The sequence below is a fragment of the Podarcis tiliguerta genome (assembly GCF_965153285.1).
Source record: "Podarcis tiliguerta genome assembly, chromosome: 5".
Classification (NCBI taxonomy): domain Eukaryota; kingdom Metazoa; phylum Chordata; class Lepidosauria; order Squamata; family Lacertidae; genus Podarcis; species Podarcis tiliguerta.
Window position 1 is genome coordinate 11,079,847 of NC_139538.1, and position 20,160 is coordinate 11,100,006.

The 20,160-nt window shown below is 45.5% G+C and overlaps 1 protein-coding gene across 6 annotated transcripts in view; it reads right to left on the reverse strand.

Annotated features, from left to right (window-relative positions):
* KCNMB2 (potassium calcium-activated channel subfamily M regulatory beta subunit 2) overlaps positions 1 to 20,160 on the reverse strand; it is a 322,930-nt gene that overhangs the window by 100,867 nt on the left and 201,903 nt on the right. Inside the window, exon 1 of one of the 6 annotated variants that reach the window (XM_083442416.1) lies at positions 11,777 to 13,172. The exons of 4 other annotated variants lie outside the window; for them this stretch is intronic. Coding sequence is in view for 1 of the 2 variants with exons in the window: in XM_083442413.1 (XP_083298539.1) it covers positions 9,392 to 9,483 (92 nt within the window). In the remaining variant the exon portion in view is untranslated. Of the gene's footprint in view, positions 1 to 9,391; positions 9,704 to 11,776; positions 13,173 to 20,160 lie in introns of those variants that run through there. One more of the 6 variants, XM_083442413.1, reaches the window with a different exon arrangement.

Genomic DNA, 20,160 nt, shown 5'->3' on the forward strand with positions numbered 1-20,160 from the left:
TCAATGTGTAGTGCAGATATGGACTTCAGTTCTGGTGCAGCAGAGAAGGATGCTTTCTAAGCCATCCCCTGTGCAGGGGGGGAAAAAGCCCTTAGAGTCAGCAGCTGCTCTACTCTGCCAGAGCTGACTGAATCCAAACGGAAATGATGAGCCTGTCATTTTGCCCATCTCCTTGAGAGCTCGGCAGTCTACAACCACGGCCTCCGCCAGCTCCTTCAGATAAACCGAGAGGCGAGCGAGTGTGCTTTGGCTGGGCTTGGGGGAAGGAATGTGTTGTAGCACTGCCAGTCTCCGTATTAAAGGTCATCTGGTATTTCCGTGAAGAATGCAGGGCTGGCCTACTGCCCTGGTTCTCTATCCTCGCCGCTTTTCCAGTTGGCCGCCTGCCTGCCCGGTTGCCATCCTACTCTGCAGACAGTGTTGTCCTTTTACCGTGGTTCGCTCCATATGGCTTATCTAGGCATTACAGAGGAGGAGAGCCAGGGTTGTTTTTTTTTAAAAAAAAGGAAAGATGTTTTGAAGGATCCATCTTTTGCTTTATTAGAATGACTGGGGAAATGAAAGAGAAACTAGTGACAGGCTAGGCCTTTCCTTTTAAATGTCGTCTCACCCAGACATTCACAGACCCTCCAAGTATCCCTATTTCCCAGGGACGTGCCTGATTTAGAGAATCCGGCCCGGTTACTGATTTGGTCCCAGAATGTTCCGCTTTTCCTTAGGACGTCCCTGTTTTCATTGATAATAATAATAATAATAATTTTTATTTATACCCCGCCCTCCCCAGCCAAGGCCGGGGTCAGAGCGGCTTACAAGCAATAATAAAAACAAGATGAATGATTTCAACTTAAAAACAAGATTAAAATACAACATTAAAATAATGGAACATTAAAATATTAAAATGTAGCCTCATCGCAGGAGGAGAAGGAAAAGAAAAAAGAAAGAGAGGGAGGGAATCAAATTGGCTCCAAGCCAAAGGCCAGGCGGAACAACTCTGTCTTACAGGCCCTGCGGAAAGAAATCAGATTCTGCACGGCCCTGGTCTCATGAGGCAGAGCGTTCCACCAGGCCAGAGCCAGAGTTGAAAAGGCCCTGGCTCTGGTTGAAGCCAATCTAACTTCCTTAGGGCCTGGGACCACTAGGGTGTTGTTATTTATGGACCTTGAGGCTCTCCGTGGGACATACCGGGAGAGGCGGTCCCGTAGGTACGAGGGTCCTAGGCCGTGAAGGGCTTTAAAGGTCAAAAGCAGCACCTTAAATCTGACCCTGTACTCCACCGGGAGCCAGTGCAGCTTGAAAAGCACTGGGTGAATATGCTCCCATGGCAGAGACCCTGTGAGAAGCCTCGCTGCAGCATTCTGTACCCGCTGGAGTTTCTGGGACAGCTTCAAGGGCAGCCCTGCGTAGAGCGAATTACAGTCAAACCTGGAGATGACCGTCGCATGGATCACTGTGGCCAGGTTGGGGCAGGAAAGGTAAGGGACCAACTGCTTGATGCGGCGAAGGTGGAAAAATGTTGCCTTGGCTGTTGCTGTAACTTGCGCCTCCATGGAAAGGGAGGCGTCAAGGATTACACCCAAACTCTTAACGGAAGGCAATGGCACTAATTGGGCCCCCGCAAGAGAAATTGGAGAAATGTTGGAGGGTATGGTAGGAAGTCCCTATTTTTATTGGAGAAAAGTTGGAGGGTATGGAATTATCTGACCCCTGAGGCAATCCTGTATAGGTAAGTTTTTTAAAATGCTTAATGTTTTATCATGTTTTTATATAAGTTGGAAGCCTCCCAGACTGGCTGGGGCAACCCAGTAAGAGGTGTGGGTATAAATAGTAAAATTATCATTATGGAATGAGACATCCCTACTTTCATCAGAGAAATGTTGGAGGGCATGCATTCACTAAATATATATGGATGTCTCTGAAGTTTGGTGACTGGTGCTTTTGACCCCTCCATCAGGCGCTGGCGGCGAGATTTCAGGCACCTTCGCTTGCTCATTGAGGATACAATTCTGTCATAAACAGTCTCATTGCAATCACTCAAGGTGAGATGCTCAGGTCCTCGTAGTTGCTTAGGGCAGGAAGCTGTCTGCATTGATCATCCAGACATGTTCATGAGCTATTGGGTTGAAATGGGCCAATCTGTTGAGGTCAAAGTTACATTTGGTTCTCCACCCACTCCTGGCATGTGGACCCTGGAGGTTGCCCGGAACAGAGTGTGAGCCTCAAGCTTTAAAAGGATCCATACCTTTGGTATAGACCCTACATGCACACCTGGCACTCTGCATTGCCTAGGCTGGGCACCTGCACGGGTCTCGCTAACTGCTGTGTACCATTATCAGCTGAGGCTAGACTATCCCATACTCTGCAAATGTCCTGGGAAAACTGGGACATCCAATTTTTTCATGTGAGAGCACAGTGGGCATTTGGGTTGCTGTGCTCTCATGAGATTTCGCACAAAGATCTCGCCCTGGAAAAAGCTATTTTTGGAGGGCCACAATCTTGCATGGCACCCCAAAATACCATGAGACCATGTTCCCCCAAAAGCACATCTTCTGGGTTCTGTGATCTTGTGTGGGTCACATGACTCGTGCAGGATCCGAGGTGGGAAGACACATAGAATCATAGAATCATAGAGTTGGAAGAGACCACAAGGGCCATCGAGTCCAACCCCCTGCCAAGCAGGAAACACCATCAGAGCACTCCTGACATATGGTTGTCAAGCCTCTGCTTAAAGACCTCCAAAGAAGGAGACTCCACCACACTCCTTGGCAGCAAATTCCACTGTCAAACAGCTCTTACTGTCAGGAAGTTCTTCCTAATGTTTAGGTGGAATCTTCTTTCTTGTAGTTTGGATCCATTGCTCCGTGTCCGCTTCTCTGGAGCAGCAGAAAACAACCTTTCTCCCTCCTCTATGTGACATCCTTTTATATATTTGAACATGGCTATCATATCACCCCTTAACCTCCTCTTCTCCAGGCTAAACATGCCCAGCTCCCTTAGCCGTTCCTCATAAGGCATCGTTTCCAGGCCTTTGACCATTTTGGTTGCCCTCCTCTGGACATGTCCTGGTTTGGAGACTCAACATGTTGGAGTGTATGACATCCTTTCCTGATGGCTCAGAGGAAAAGGCTGAGTGGGTAAGGAGGAGAGCAGCTAACTTTGCCTGCTTGATGACTCACTTGACTACCAGCCCCCCTTTCCTGGCAAGCAAAGTATGGTCCAGAAACCATTTTGTAATATGCTCAACCACTTACATAGTCTAGCCAAGCAAAATATCTCCAGGGGTGATTCATTAATGGATGTCATGATGACGTCCGTTTTTTCTTTGACTAAAATTCACTATGAGAGGGACCTGAGTTGGATTTACTTTGCATTTTTAGGCCACCCAGTGGCAAAAATTTCAGTAGCCGACAGCTGACCATCAAAATCAAACAGATTAATAAAACCATAACATCCTCTCAGCAGCATGGAATAAAAACCAGCAACAAAAGGTGAATCAGAACACCACCAGCAAAGCCTCTTGCTTCAATAAACATCTATGGACTCAAAACATTTTTGAAAAAAATGATTAGGAGATTTAACAGCCAGAGAAAGGAAAAGGTCTTTTCCGGGTGCCAACAAGGCCACAATGCATGTGCCAGGCTAGTCTCTCTGGAAAGGACACCAGGGTGGCACTAGATTGGAGCCTTGGCACTGAGGGAGAGGGGTACAGCTCTGATCAAAATCTTCCAGAAGCCTATTAGTCATGGAAGGGAAAGCATGTGGTTGAGAACTCCCTTGAGCTGTATGCCAAAAATACATTCCTATGGGCCCAGCATGGAGAATGAAAGCACACTTCCCCCCAGTGCTCCCAAGTTATATACAACCAGCATCTCAGTATGTTTCAGAGACTGTCCCTTGGGACAGCAAGACTTACAATACACCTGTAAGGTAGGCCAGTGATATAATATTATCCTTATATTACAGATGGGGTGATAAGGCTGTGAGAAAAATGGATTGCCCGTGCACTTCTAGTGAGATGCTGGAAGAAGTTAATTTTTATTAATTCCTATTGCATTTCTATCCCACCTTCTTCCAAGGAGCTCAAAGTGGCTTATATGGTTCTCCCCTCTCCATTTTACCCACACAACAACCCTGTGAGGTAGGCTAGGCTGAGAGAGGGTGGTTGGCCCAAGGTCACCCAGTGAGCTTCACGGCTGTGTAGTTATTTGGACTCTGGTCTCCTAGCCCTCCACTCTAACCACTATGCCATGCTGGTCTGAATTGCAGGCATCCCGGTGAACAGCTTGGATTGGGAGCCACAACTCTATCTCTTCTTCCTGCTTAACAGACTATAGTCTTGAGAAATAGTGACTAAATCTACACAACTATGTTTTCATCAGTTCAGTCCTCAATCTAGCTGACTCTAGTTTTCCCTTGAGCTCTAAAGAGATCTCCTCGAAAATACGTTTTGCATCTCTGCCATGATAATGGTAATAATAGCGCCAGCAGCAAAACTGCTGTCTGAGATCAGCTTCCAGTGAAATACACGGTTGCGATGTGCAAGATCAATGGACTTAGCGAGCCTTAAAGTCCGTGGCAGGTAGCAGGACAGCCATGAGACCTGGCTACCCAAGTTTGTCTCCACTGGCCCAGTGTGAGAGAAATGACTCAACGGCACCGAGAGTGGCTCACATCTCTTGATTAATTGCTCCCAGTGCCTGCACCTGCATAGCGGGAAAATGTGAGATGCATTTAAAGAGGTTCCATGTGAGCAAAATGATACCGACAGCCTTTAGCAAGATGCTGGAGATAGATAGAGACAGACAGAGACCATTCCAGTCGGGAGCAAAAGGGGGAAAGTCGCATAAGTGAGACACACACTATGCCAGTATACTTTTTTTAAAAAATCTACATGATTCTCTTGTCCTTCTCTAAGGCACTTGAGGCAGTGAACCAGGTTCTCCTTAAGAGATTCAGGTGGCCTCTGTGGCATGGAGTGGCCTACCATAAGCTTTGGCAGGAGGCTGGACAGCTGGACATGGGTAGCTTAACTACTGTTGTCTATGCTCTGGTAACCTCTAGGCTAGATTATTGCAATGCATTATATGTAGGGCTGCCTCTGAAGAAGGTCTGTAAACTGGAGAGAATTTGGGGTTAGGTTGTTCCCCGGGGGCAAGCTGGTTTGAGCATATTGCTCCGATTCAAAGTGCTGGTTTTGACTCAATAAGGCTTACCATATTTTTTGCTCTATAAGACGCACCAGACCACAAGACGCACATAGTTTTTGGAGGAGGAAAACAAGAAAAAAAATTTCTGAATCTTGGAAGCCAGAAGAGCAAGAGGAATCACTGCGCAGTGAAAGCAGCAATCCCTCTTGCTGTTTTGGCTTCTGGGATAGCTGCGCAGCCTGCATTTGCACCTTAAGATGCACACACATTTCCCCTTTTTAAGAGGGAAAAAGTGAGTCTTATAGAGCAAAAAATACAGTAAATGGCCCAGGACCACAATAGCTCAAAGACGGCCTCTCCCCACATGAACTAACCTGGACCCTGCAAACATCCTCTGAGGCCCTTCTTCGCGTGTCTCCTCAAGATTGCAACTATTTCGACAATCCCAAAGTTTGAGAATCAGTAGCACAGACATTGTAAAGGTGTGGTGATCTGTTGTGGAACAACCCCATTGAAGAAGTTCACAGTTCACAGACCTCGTTGCTGCTTGCGAAGGGGCCCCCATGACGGTCCAAGCTTTTAGGTCCACCACTGCCTGTCCTCTGTAACACACGCCCTCCTGCCATTCAGAAGGCACAGTCCATAGTGCAGGCATAGCTAATGCGATGCCCTCTAGTCTAGATGTTGTTGGACTATGACTCTCAACATTCTTGACCACCATCCATGCTGGCTGGGGTTGATGGGAGTTGTAGTCCAACAACATCTCGATGGTGTCACACTGACTACCCCAATGTAGTGTGTTTTTTAGATGCTTCTTGGAAATGTATCTCCCCCCCCCAGCATTATCCCACTGCTGACCACTAGACTATACCGCTTAACATTTTCAACCTCGGTAATTTTGTTTTGAGTCTCTTGCGTTTCTTTTGAGTGTTTTACTGGTTGACACTTATAAGTACTTGCATGTGTGCATTGAACTTTACTGCGTGTTTTAGCATTCCTGGATCCTGTGGGTAAAGAGCTTGGACATATCTTAGGATGGCTTTGGGAGCAATCCTGCACACAAGATGCCAGCATAAAAAGAGCCTGTGTTGTTGAGCCACGATAAAATTATACCTGATCTCCCTAAGCCTGGCAGTGGGAAAGCAAGCCTTATAAAATGTCCTTGCTGGGTTTCCAGGCCATATGATGGAGCTGAATGAGGATCCAGCCTAACTTCCACCTCCCTTTGCTATGTCCACAGATCAGCTGGCTGAGCCAGGATGATCATGCCCTGGGTGTTCTCTTGTAGGGTCCATCGCAAGGGACACTCATACTGCTCCAACCCCCTTCGATGAGACAGCATGGCTCCCTTCCATCCCTGTTTCCTAGGTGTCCCTTCCCTTCTCTATGTTTGCTGTTTTACACATGGGTTAGTTAGGATCCCAGGGAGTGCATTGCTGCATGCCAGCCCCACAAGGAAGCTACACAATGCAGCTGCAGGGCTCAGCTCATCCCGGATCCCACCTGCAACTGACCCCAGGAACCCTTGTTAGTCTTATGCCAAGAACAACCTCCAGGCTCAGCTTCCCACCTCCTTCTATCTGGCCCAGGGGAGGTGATATTCCATCTCCTTTTCAAAAATCTCGACTCTTTCCCCTCCCTCCAGTTCCCAAGCTTAGCCCTGCTGCTGCTAGTGGCACTTATTTATCTAATCCCCGCCCTTATACCAATTAGACTCTGTTTGCCTGGTGCTTCTCAATTCCCCCTTTTCTCCATATTTGGTAGGTGAGCCTTCCTACTTTGCACTGTCTTAGCTGTAACTATGCTGCTGGTCTGATTTGAATTCTGGTTGCTTAACCAACCTTTTAAAATTCTGTAACAATCCGCATATTAATCAATGTTTTGGCTTTGCAATAATACTGTACCTTCTTTGATTCAAAGCTCTGTTATGTTGACTGAGTACTAATTACTCCACAAACTAGTGTATAATGTTATCTCTCCATGGTACACCATGACTCTGAGCAAAAGATCTCATTACGTTTGCTGGCTGAGTAGACACGCATACTACACATGCCTGCATCCTTGCATGTAACTTGTGGTTGAAGACCGACAGTAACACAGGGAATCCTGCAACCAATATGGGTGGGAAGAACTGTGCATATCTCAAGAGTTTTTATTCCTACAAGAAATGAATTAGTGGATTGCAGCACTGGATTTTCACAGTGTGCTACCAACTTGTCACTGAATGGGGAGCACAGGGGAAGTGTTCCAAGAGTCATTTTATGGGAAGCTGCCTTATACTGGATCGAACCATTAGTCTATCTAGCTCAGAATTTTCTATGCTGTCTGGCAGCATCACTTTAGGGTTCCAGGCAGAAGATATTCCCAGACAGACCTACCTGGACATGCTGAGGATTGAACCTGAGGAATTTTGCATGCCAAGCAGATGCTCTACTACTGAGCCAGTGTGGTGTAGTGGTTAAGAGTGGTAGATTCATAATCTGGGGAACTGGGTTCGCGTCTCCACTCCTCCACATGCAGCTGCTGGGTGACCTTGGGCTAGTCACACTTCTCTGACGTCTCTCAGCCCCACTCACCTCATAGAGTGTTTGTTGTGGGGGAAGAAGGGAAAGGAGAATGTAAGCCGCTTTGAGACTCCTTCGGGTAGTGATAAAGCGGGATATCAAATCCAAACTCTTCTTCTATACCCTTTCCCTCACAACACAAAGTAAACCTTTGCCTCTAAGTGTACATTTATATTCCTTATGTGGGTAGATGACGTGAGAGAGCAGAGGTTGATAGATAGTGACATCCTAAGACTTTCTAGTAAGTTCAGGACAGAGGCAAGATATGAATCCAGGATTTTCTGATTCATAGCTCAGTCATTTAGGTGATATGTTAAACGAATTTTTGCTATGTGGCTTGCAAAGTCTGGTACAAGCATCTTACCCAGGGAGACCCTTGCATTGCTCCATAATATAGGTTGGAGAAGCCATCAAAACAACGGACTGTGAGAAACTAAATCCTTTCAACAGAGGGACAGAGGGCAAGTTCACATAGTTGCATGCTCAACGCTTGGTGATTACAACTTCAAGCGATGACTTGTCCCTGTGAAATGATCAAACGTCATAAGCAGAACATTTGTGTTCCCTGACTTCTGACCCAACCAGTTTCAATGAATGCATAATATCAGCTGTAAACTTTTGACTCTTCTCCTATGCGACCTCTCACCATCTCCATGATGATTTAAACCCAGATATCCCTAGCCCAATCCAATTACACCACATTGTACATGTGGTGTACTACATACAAAACTAGGCACTTGCAGAATGGTATTTCTCCAGAAGTAGCACTATAACGGAAGGACAAGCTCTATCATTTGATGCCAATGATCTAATGTTTCTTTCTTACTTCAATCAACACTTAATTTGAATGGAAGGTTATTAAAGGTCAGCTCCAGACCTTGTTTTCAGTTCCAGGACTCAGCCCTGGGATATATTAAGAGAGAAGAGAGCACACTTGAACACATGAAGAGTGACATTCCTTCATCACAAGTCCCAATCCAGCACAATGCTTCTACGTTTAGAGGCAACAGCTTCCAAGTTCAATAACATATAGACAAGCCTGAGTAATGGTTCATGTTAAAATATAAGTACTATGTTCCTCTGAGCAATTACCATAAACATTAGCACTCCCTATGTACCTGCCTGAAATTCACTATATACTTCTCTGCCATTCATCACTCTATCATCACAGCCACTCAGGTGGGCAAATTATGCCAAAATTGGTGAAACGGGAAAACCGGCATTCCATTCTCCGCTTTCTCCGCCATCTCAAGACTCAAGTGTCCCTCACTGGGAAATTCTTCATTATTCCAAAAATATTCACAATGCTCAGACCACCACCACCATTTTACATAGACTATCAAGACAACACATCAATCTGAATAAAGGAGCTGCACAAGGACATAGTACGCAGGCCATTTTTACAAACGATGCTTCAGTTGGTATTGGCACAACCTTTCCTATCTTCCAGACTTCAGCGTAGAACCTACATTTGGCTAGAATTTATAGTCAACGTAAAACTTCCCCTTGCAAAAGCTTCTTAGCATCATTTGTGAAAATGTGCACTCTCCCGTGGAGCAGCGTAGAGGCTCTCAATGGTCCTGAAGAGGGATGCCCAATTTTTGGGAGATATTTTTAAAAGCTAGCATAGGCTCAAGGGATAGAAAGAGGGAGGAAGCAGGGGAGGGAGAGAGAGATATTTACCAGTGTTTGGAAGGGCCAGGCAAGTTGGGTCTTCTTGGAGATCTCCCCCTTTCCTTGGTTGCACCTTCCTTGAGTGGAATATGTTCTGGCATCGGAGCAAGGCTGGGAATGGGTTCCCACCAGAGTCCATGGAAGGACCACCCGTATCACCCAGGAAAGCCAGTTCCCAAATGGGCATGCTCTCTCCTCCACTCTAGAAGCTGATAATGCTGCCTCTCAAATGAGTGAACCCGGACCCACGTGCCAGTCTTCAGCTAGGCAGCGCAGCATGCAGTAACTGCATGGCTCACAGGATGACCTTGCCTCTTGATTGGTCTTCAGAAGATTTTCACATTGGGTCAGTTGCCAAGCAAAACCATCCAAACCCAGCAGTTTAACATGCCAGATGAATCCCAAGAGACCCCCCTGCCATAGCTGTTGTCGTGGGTAGCAGAGACAGCAGTGCATATCGTCTTTCAGACCAGGGGGCTCATTGGGGACGGGGAGTTAAGGAAGTTTCTATACTGACACCAAAGTTAGTGGAGGGAAAAATGCAGAGAAAGGAGTCCATCTCCCCTAAGTTCAGAATATATATTAAAGGGGGCGGGGAGGAAATCTGAACATTTGTTTTCTGTAACAAACACAAATGTGATGCCATAGATCAGGCTGAAAGGAGAGAAATTTACAGAATCAGTATATCAAACAAAAGATGCTTCATGGCTAACCACAAAGGCTAACCAACTTGTTTCGGTGTGGAATTTGTAGGCAACAAACAACTTTGTCAGATGCCTGAAGTAGACAGAAATGATAGGTTGAGGTACAGTGAAGGATAAACAAAACCTGCAAACAGAGTTTTCCCCACCTTAGAAGTTTGTTAAACGGGCAACTGGTTTCTCTTGTATTAGTACTCACAATCAATTCTCATTAACTCAGGCGCATGTACAACGTAGTCTAAGCATTTGGCTTCTCGGTGCTCAACTTTCCCTAACTTCCACTGCCACTTTTAAACTGCTGTAAACTTGGCAAAGGTCAGAAGAAGAAATGAGTTTAGTGGGCCTCTCAATCTTTCGCTCTGAGCTAGAGGCCAAGGCTTCACCTGAAACCAACTTCTCCGCCTTTCTAGATGACCTTGGGGCAAAACACAAAAGTATTCCGTACTTCAGTTGATTTTCCATGTCAAATAAACCACTCACCCCTGAAATGTTTCAATATCCTCACATGGCAAAAAAAGAAAGAAAGTCACAGCTAAGACACAGTGAAATTGGTGACATTTCTTGTTGATGCCTGTGCACCACACAACCAGTCTCCAGGGCAGGGGGGTTCAGAGCAAGCATTAAATTAACTTTTGCTAGCCAGGAGAAATTGCATGCTACTCAAAGATAGCCTACAACCCCAACCTTGCTCACAAGGGAATAAGTGACTCACTTCCAGGCATGCGTTGGATTAGGCTGTGAGTGCCACTGAATACAAGGGAAATTACTTCTGAGTAAACCTGCTTAGGGTGGGATGTTGCTTATCACATCAAAGCACTGCTGACCCTACATGAGAGTTAAGTGCTGGTAAGTATATATTTGGAAAACACTGTCATCAAGTGAAAAGAAAACAAGCAAGTCTTTGAAAAAGTCTGGAAGCAAAAACTTAGAATATACTGGCAAATATGTTTGGTCTCCCAAGTTTGATAATATCCTAAGTTCATGTCCCCTTAGCCAGAAGGCAAATAAGAAACGCCTTAGATGATGAACTGTAATGTCATAGGCTGAACGTGCAGTCTTTCTCTAAAAGCAGGTATAATATATCATTTAAAAGAAAAGAAAACAACAGGGAATTAGTGATCAGCTTTCGGTTACCGCTAGGAATTTTATTGTGCTTTCCTTTGGTGTGCAATAAAGGTTCCACATTTTCCTCACGTATTTTCAACATTCTAATGCTGTTTTTAACTATCACCAATTCCAACCTTCCTCTTACCCAAATTTGCAGACCAAGATGATAAAAACCAGACTACTTTATTCTGCCAGCAATAAGCCTCACAATGCCCATCACGGAAACATTATTCCTTCTAATCTGGTTAGTCTTTCGTTTCAGATCATAAATGCTACAGGCAGCTCATTTCAGGGAGTATTATCCATGTCACAAAAGCACTTCAAAATAGTTGCCTTGCAAAAAGGTCCTTGATTTGAATCTTTAACTAACACTCTAATTGCCTTTCCTACCAGATCTTCCCATCCTAGAAATCTATATTGTAAAACACGCCTAATAATGGGAGGTCAGTATCGTTGAATAACATCCCATTCCTAGAAGGCATTCCATTTATCATATATATATGTATGCACATACACACAAAATACACACACTGATACATTTCACTGTGCCCTGATGTATTACGAAATCTTTAATTGATAACGTTACCTTAGCAACGGTGGTCCAGCTGTTCCAAATATGGAGATTTCAATTGGCTCTGACACACAGTGATTGCCCTCCCTTCAATCTACATACTTTTGTAGTTGTCACCTTTGCTGAGAAACCAAGCGATTTCCATGTGGGATCCTTCCCTGAGCCTTCAGTTCTAGCGGTTAGAATGATTTTGTGCTTTTCTTAACATTCCGATGATGCTTCCTTGAACAATTTGTTTCTCAACCGGGAAAGCGGGTGGGTGGGGAGAATGGCAAGGGAGGGGGAAATAAAATAAAATAAAGTTCAAGATTGTTCTTAAAAGGAGCTACGCCAATCCATTTGCAAGGGGCTGGGGGCTGGGGTGGGGGTGGGGGAGAGAGAAACTATCTCGATGCTGAAAAAGGTCTACAAAAGCCAAGCTTCTTTCAGCCAAACTTTGTTTGACGGGGCTCCCAGTCTATTGCAACATTTCTTAAAACACCACCCTGCTGTGTTTACATCTCTCCTACTGCCCGAGCCCTTCACACGCTTCATAGACATGATGGGAACCCCCTCTGGCAGGCAAGGGATGTCGGGGCTAGTGTTGTGGTGAAGCCAAGTCCCTCTGTCCCTTGCCAAACTTGTCACTTCACCTGCCAGTTGGTGAAACTGTGTCCGAGTCAGGCACCGAGAGGAGCGTTTCACTGCCAGGATTTCAAGCAGCGGCGGCCGGCACCTTCCGAAAGGCTGGCGAGAACTCCCGATGCTGAATACAGATGAGGGTCTTTCCTCAGGATTTTAAAGGAACCCGGCGGCGCCATTCTCTCTCCAGCCGTGGAAAAGTGCACGAAGAAAGGGCAGGGTCCTTATTCGCAGGAGCGCCGAGGGTGCAGAACGACGACGAGACCAACGCATCTCTGGGGCTCCGCGGACTCTCTGCCTCGGTCTTCCCTCCTGAGTAGGAAACGTGGCTTTTCAGCTGTTTCTCCTGCCAGCTCCATAAGGACCACTTTGCCCTTGAATGGTCTCCTGCCTTTTGTTCTCTCCCCGAACCAAACAGCGACCTGGAGAAATCCCCCTTCACTCCGCCGTAATCTGTTCCTCGATTCCGCCAGCTAACGCCTTCTCATGGCAAGACAAGCGAGAGGAGCTATCCTTGGTGCTGATGGTGGGAGGGGAAACTCGTCTCTCTCAGACTTGGCATCGTATTTCCTCCTCTCGTTTAAAATGTTATGGTCTCGTGAATTAAAGAAGATACCAGCCAGTCTCTTTGATTCATCTAGGAGTCTCCTTGGTAACTAGCGGTTCCTCTCCAATGATTCCACACACACACACACACACACACCGGGCCCGATTTAAAGATAAAATACAGTGAGAATGAAGGATGATTGTAGCCTAGGTACATTTTACCTAGAGATCCAGGATGCCTGTTGGCTGTGTAAATTCATTGCGCGGGGGAGGGTGAGTCAGGGAAACACCCATTTCCTGATCTGTAATTTGGTTGGGAAAGCCTACATGGTGGTTTTTTTTGGGGGGGGGACTGCGTGGGGAGGGGAGATGAACTACCAACTTACTGTTATCAAATGCTACAGTATTTGGGCCCTCTGCTTGCCATTTTGCTATAAGATGAGAAAGGGCGGTGCTGTTGCCGGTGTTTCACCGTCTGTAGTAACGAGACATTTTGATTTGGGTCTTGAGCAAGACAGACAGCAGGCTGCAGAGGTTGGAGTGGATGGCGGCGTCCCCAGGGAATAACAACTGGGTTAGGAGGTGCTGCTTAGTAACCCGCTTCCTGGGCAATTAGCACACCAGCTGACCCCTCTCTTTGTGTGCCTAATCACAGCCTCTTCAATGTTTTCCTCCAGGCTGCATGCTTGCTTTTGTTAAAGGCTGACACTGCCTGGGAGAAGACATGTTGTCATATAAAAGCTGGTTCAAAGTGAGGTTAACAACTCTCTGGTTTCAAGTAGGCCATGGCACCTGCAATCCACGCCTTTAGGAGCTGTGCAGGAGAGGGAAGGTGAGGCAGTGTGGCATTGTCATTAGGAAGAGAGAAGCGGAATGCTCTGAACTTCTCCACAGTTTACCAGCTGCGCATACATCCCATAGCCCAAAGGCCCCTCCCTCCCACCCTCTCCTTACTTCTGAACATGGCTCCTGGGTTTTATTTTTAAGGGGATAGGGGTTCCAAAGACAGTTTAATGGAGTTTCATTAATGTATTTACTGGAAACATTTCTTTTAAAAGGCTGCTTCACCCCCTCCATGCCTTTTGCTGCAAGTGTCACTTAAGAAAACAAGAAGAGCATCTTTTTTGGAGCACAATGCAAAAATAAGATATGAGAGAGAGAGAGAGAGAGAGAGAGAGAATGAACCTACCCCCCCCCCCACAAAGCATACACCCCCCAATATGTTGGAACAACAACAAAGTTATGTATCCATTTATGAACATGAGTGTAGGGTGTATCATCTATATCTCTATCTATCTATCTATCTATCTATCATCTATCTATCTATCTATCTAGTAAAAACAATACTGAGCTGGATGTGCCAGTGGTCTGATGGTATAAATCAGATTCCTACATTCCTGTGTTCCTAAGCAGAGACATGGGGGAAAGTAAAAGTATAAGATAATTTAGGAAATAATTGAAGTGTCTGGATGACCATGCCAGCGTCTCTGTCAGTCATAGCTCAGCTGGGGTAGTGATAGGCAACTGCACCCTCCATCTGAATGCTAACTTTTACTTGCTCCAATAGGAATGAGTGACAGCTTCTCATTTATTTATTTTGAGTATGGAATATGTGGCCCTCCAGATGTTTCTGAACTACAATACCCATCATCCCTGACATGTACTTAAAGACATGTACTCAAGGAAACCATGGTGTGTGTGTGTGTGTGATGAGCTAAAACTGCCCCATGTAATTCCAGGTCACCCCCCCCCTTTGAACTGGGTCCCAGATGAAAGCTGAGATAAACACAATGAGGTTCACACCAGCCACTATTTACATATCCCCACGGGTTCTATTTCTTGGCCAGCATGATGGAATTTTTGAAGAGTTTGATGGAATGCTACAATCTAATATAAATACCGATAGACAGTTCATTAGCATATCTATGTTTGTTCAGGGCTCTGTTTTGTTTTGTTTAATGGAGGAGCCAAGATGGCGTCGTCGATAGTAGTAGCGTCGTCTTGAGCTCCGCATCAGTTGATGCTGTTTTTATTATTTTTATCAGTTTTTATTAGCTTTTTATCAGTTTTTATTCGCTTTTAGCAGCCTTAGTATTATCTCTGTTGGTTGGCAGCTATTATTTTACAAAGCTTAGGTCAGGAGAGAGGCGAATGTGGCTGGTTGCAAGAGAAACTCCCCCGTTCAAGCCTCCTTGTGGAAACTAAATTGCCGGCCTGCGAGGGTGAAGGTGAGGAAGCCGACTTTCATGTGAACGGGCAGTGAAATTTACTCCCACGGTAAGCGCTGGTAGGATTGAACTGAGCTGACGTTGAAATACTATCCCCCCCTCTTCCTGATATCTAAATCATGGGACACGGGAAACGTCTTAGAGACTCCGAGGAGATAGCCTCCGTTCCCTTTCCGAGATCAAAGCAAACAAGGGTTGATCCTTGTCACTTTAAAGAAGGGAGTAATCTACTGAATTGTTCCTACATGGTAGAAACTCAGAACCGCTTCAACCCTCTGATTGATTGTGCGTCAGCTCTTAAAGACGAAGAACGGATAACTCCACAAATAACAAGCGATGTGACCAATAGTAAGAGTGTAGCCTCTCCTCAGAAGGAGGAACAGGTCTTTGGCACGGCCAATCTTATGACATTTGAACAGTCTCATTTAATAATCAAAACTTTGCACTTTATATTTAAAAGACTAGATGATCTTTCGTCCCAGCTGCACAGCCTCCAACAAAAGCTAACCACTACTTCCCCAGCGTCAGCTGGTGTTAAGTCCCTTGAAGAGAGGATGGAGACGGGAAGTTTGACCTTAAATAACAAACGTACTGACAAATTTAAATACAACCTTAACCTTCAATTAAGCCATCAATCCTTGATCTTAACACCAAGGAAAGTGAGCCTAACTATACAAAATGGGGATCCAAGATGGAGAACTCTGGTTGGTGCCAAGGAACTCCTAAAGGTGCTTTTAAACATGAAGGCAACACAAATTGACCTCTGTGCAGTCCTCCCTCTTGCCCATCATCATAAATCTCAGAGAGTCCTGCTTGCGTTCCAAACCACAAAAATTCCCACTATTATATTACGAAAGAAAGCATTTTTGTTTCGCTGTGGGATAGCACCAACGAGAGCCTTTATAGATCCTACGCCTAAACCCCTACTGTTGGAGGCAATAACCAAAGAGGGCTCAAAATCTACTAAACCCGATTCACCAGTGGACACCGGAGTGGGTGTTCTACCCAAGGAGAAGAGTTATGTGGCTTCCACACCCCTAGCAAAGAACAATGTCCATCCGGGAAGTGGCCTGACACCACCAGAAGAGATCGAACTCATTGCCTCCTTTGCAGATTTACCGGTGGCGGAACAAAGAGAAATTATCAATAGACTGGAATCGCTCAAAACCCTACTTATTAGGAAGCTCAGCTCCAGAACACTCACGTACAGCGAACATGTTCCCCCAGTAGAACCAGAGTATATGGATCTCTCAATATCCAATGCTAACTGCATGTCGGCTATGGAGGATAAGAAACACCCTCAAGAAGCAACCACCAGGCCTTCCCTCCAAGCAGAACAATCTTCAGTGCTCTTAATAGATTTACATGACCGTCCATCGAAAAACTTACCCGAAGAAAGTAGCACTCAACAGGAAAAATCCCCATCTACACACTCATCGATGCCAGACCTGGAACCTTCTTATAGCACTGATCAATCAAGAGAAGAGGTGCCTTTGCCTACCTCCCCAAATAGCCCTCTCGCCCTGTCTTATCCCTTTTTGCGGAGTTCTTTGGATTCAACAGCAAGAACAGGGAAGGAACTGATTGAAGACCCAACAGGCCACATAAATCAAGTAGCCCAAAAGACCAGCAGCAGGCTACTGAGAGACCTAACTTCTGACGAGACAGCCGGTCCACCCCGGGCAGCCCACCAAACTCTCTCGGAAAAGGGGCCCACCCCTGTTCATGGTCCTACTCCTATTGGATCAAGTGGCCCACCTCAACAGCCTGATGACTTTGCAAATCCCACTCAGCCTTTACGAGCGGTTTTTCATCAGAGGAAGATAACTGATTTCTTTACTGGCTCCCCTCTTCCCGCATTAAAGTTGGGCCAACCTTCCGATTGACAGTCAATTGGAGGATCGGGGAAACCCCAGCCTTCAATACTAAGCTGGAACATTGCTGGATGGAAAAGCAAAAAATTAGATCCAGAATTCCAAAAATATATTAATTCCTTCCTTATCATACTATTACAAGAAACCTGGGTGGAGGAAGAAATCGAGTTAAATGGCTTTGAGTTTATATGTTTGCCTGCTAGTCCGTCAGTGAATGGCGGCCGCCCAAAAGGCGGCCTTACGATTGGTATCTCCCTCAAACTTCAGGCCAAACTTTCACTAGTACATGCACTTCCGCCTTATGCTATTACCGGACTGATCTCTGGTGGAAACTTCTCTTTATTGGTTACAAATGTCTATTTACCTCCGGGAGGGTTAGCAGCTGATCTTACTTCCAGATGGGAATCCCTAGAGGATTTTTTACTTTCCGGTTATATTAAATATCCCAATGTCCCCTCCATTATTGGAGGTGATTTTAATGCTCGGATAGCCTCAAATTGGGAAGCTCTTAAAAAGTCTAAGTGGTGGGTTGACCCCGGCGCTCATATTTACGATCTAGCATACACCCCCTCTAGAATATCAAAGGATGTCAAAGTTAATAAGGCAGGAGTGTTGCTTTATCAGATGACTCTACGCCTTAATTTAATTATATTAAATGGCAGGTGCCCTCCAGACATACCAGGAGAGTTCACCCATCTGGGGTTAAAATCAAACAGTGTTCTTGACTATGTATTGGTCTCCCGGGATCTATTCCTGTACGTCACCTCTTTTAAAATTGATAATGCCCATTTTAGTGACCATCTTCCCCTGACAACCAAGTTATGTGTTGACTGGCAATTGCTCGACCGCTCCCACCCAACCTCGGTGATTGTGGAGTCGTCCACTAAAATAAAGGGGACTAGATGGTCCTCTGCTCTTGCTCAGAGATATACGGATTTTATCCAAGAAATGTTTTCTGGGGATCAGCCTGACGAAGGAATAGTCCCGCGTGATCCTATTACCTGCATGAAATTTTTTTCTTGCCTGATAGAAGTTTTAACTTGCTTTTTTACTTCTCCTACCTACGGAGTTAAAAACGTTCATTTCAAATCTGGCGCCCCTTGGTTTAACTCTGCTTGCAAACTAGCCAGACTCCATTTGCATACAATATATAAGGACTATAAACTTTCCGGCGCTCCGGCCTTACCTCCATCTTATTCCCTGGCCAAAAAAGCATACAAACAGGCCCAGAAATCGGCCAAAAGGGAGTGGCATTTAAATCGTTGGCAGACTATAATTTCTGCCTCAAAATCTAATAACCCCCGGAAATTTTGGTCTTTAATAAAGGGAAGAAACACGAAATATCCCCTAACGGTGATCCCGGCCCCTACATGGGAGCAGTTCCTGAGAAAATATTTCTCAGTGGCAGAAACTCCGGCCTCTCATTGGAGTCCTTCTAAACCCCTTCCCGTTTGGTCCAATACCGACCCTGCTGAAATCCTAGATTTGATAGCTGAGCTGAAAACAGGTAAGGCCCCTGGGCCAGATTTGGTCCCTGTTGAGGCTATAAAGCTTCATTCTGCATGGTGGGCAGGGATTTTAGCTAAAACGTTCGACGCAGTAAATGCCACGGGCTTAATACCAGGAACGTGGAAGGAGGCCATTATAATCCCTATCTACAAAAAAGGCCCTCCCGGCGACCCAGGGAATTATCGGAACATCAGTCTGCTTTCGACCATTGGGAAAATATATGCCCGTTTCTTGCTGGCAAGGTTGATGAAGTGGTCAGTTGAGGCTGACCTGATTGGACCTGAGCAAGCTGGATTTAGACTAAACCGATCCACAACAGATCAAGCAATTATTCTTTATCACTTAGCCCAGAAATACTCGACACCTCGACGGGGCCAACTTTGCGCAGCTTTCATAGATTTGAAAGCTGCGTTTGACAGTATTCCGAGGGACTTACTTTGGGATAAACTTGCCTGTTGGGGAATAGATGGAAGGCTCCTGTGGCTTATCTCCCAACTTCATGCCGGGTCCGTGGCCAGGGTGAGATTATCCCCTGCTGGAGACCTGACCAATCCAGTGCCAGTAAATAGGGGTGTACGCCAGGGTTGTATTCTAGCGCCTCTTCTTTTTAACTTATTTATCAGTGATATGAGGAACCCATTAGCCGTCGCACAAAAATTTATTCACGCCCCTCGTATAGCAGATTACCGTTGCCCTTTACTTCTTTATGCAGATGATGCGGTACTACTCTCTTACTCCAGAGTGGGTTTAAGGAGGGCACTAAAGATCTTTGCGACATATTGCCACTCTAATCATCTGTCTATCAACCACACCAAGTCCAAAGTACTGATATTTTCAAGGAGTCGAAAACTTTATTCATGGAAACTGGAGGGCACGAAAATCGAACAAGTACATAAATTTAAATATTTAGGAATTTATTTTCAATACAACTTAGGGTGGAAAGCGCACGTTGAATATCTTCAAAACAAGACAAAAGCCCTTTCATACTCCCTCCTCCGTTTTTTCTACTCTGAGGGGGCCCTATTCATCCCGGCGGCCTTGAAAGTGTATAGCATTAAAGTGATGGCTACTTTAGCCTATGCTGCACCTCTATGGGCTGTCTTTGCAAACCTCTCACCTTTAGAGTCACTTCAAAGCCAATTCTTACGCCGACTTCTAAAATTACCAACATGCGTAAGTAATGCGGCTATTCGCCTAGAAATGAAGATCCCCTCAGTGGAGTTAGTTATATGGAGGAGAGTTTTGATTTATTGGATATCACTTTGGCATAAACTCCCGGACCACTATCTCATTCAATGCATGTGGCGAGATAACTTCACAAATTTGTGGTCAGGAAAAATCCATGCCAAACTGCTGTCCTATGAGATCTCGCCCACTGAATTGCTCAAGCTGGATCTAAATGTGGCAAAAAGGTGTATAAATCAAAGGCTGGATGATGCGGAGCTATACCAAAATTTCGTAGCTGGTGGTGGAGTATGCTCACCGCTAAATCTCGGCATAACCCCTATCTACCATGCTCCGTCCTACTTAACATCGCTTATGGCCGCGTCTCACCGTTATGCCTTCATTAGAGCTAGGTTCAATGTCTTTCCAACAAACGTGCTGAGACATAGATTTTCTA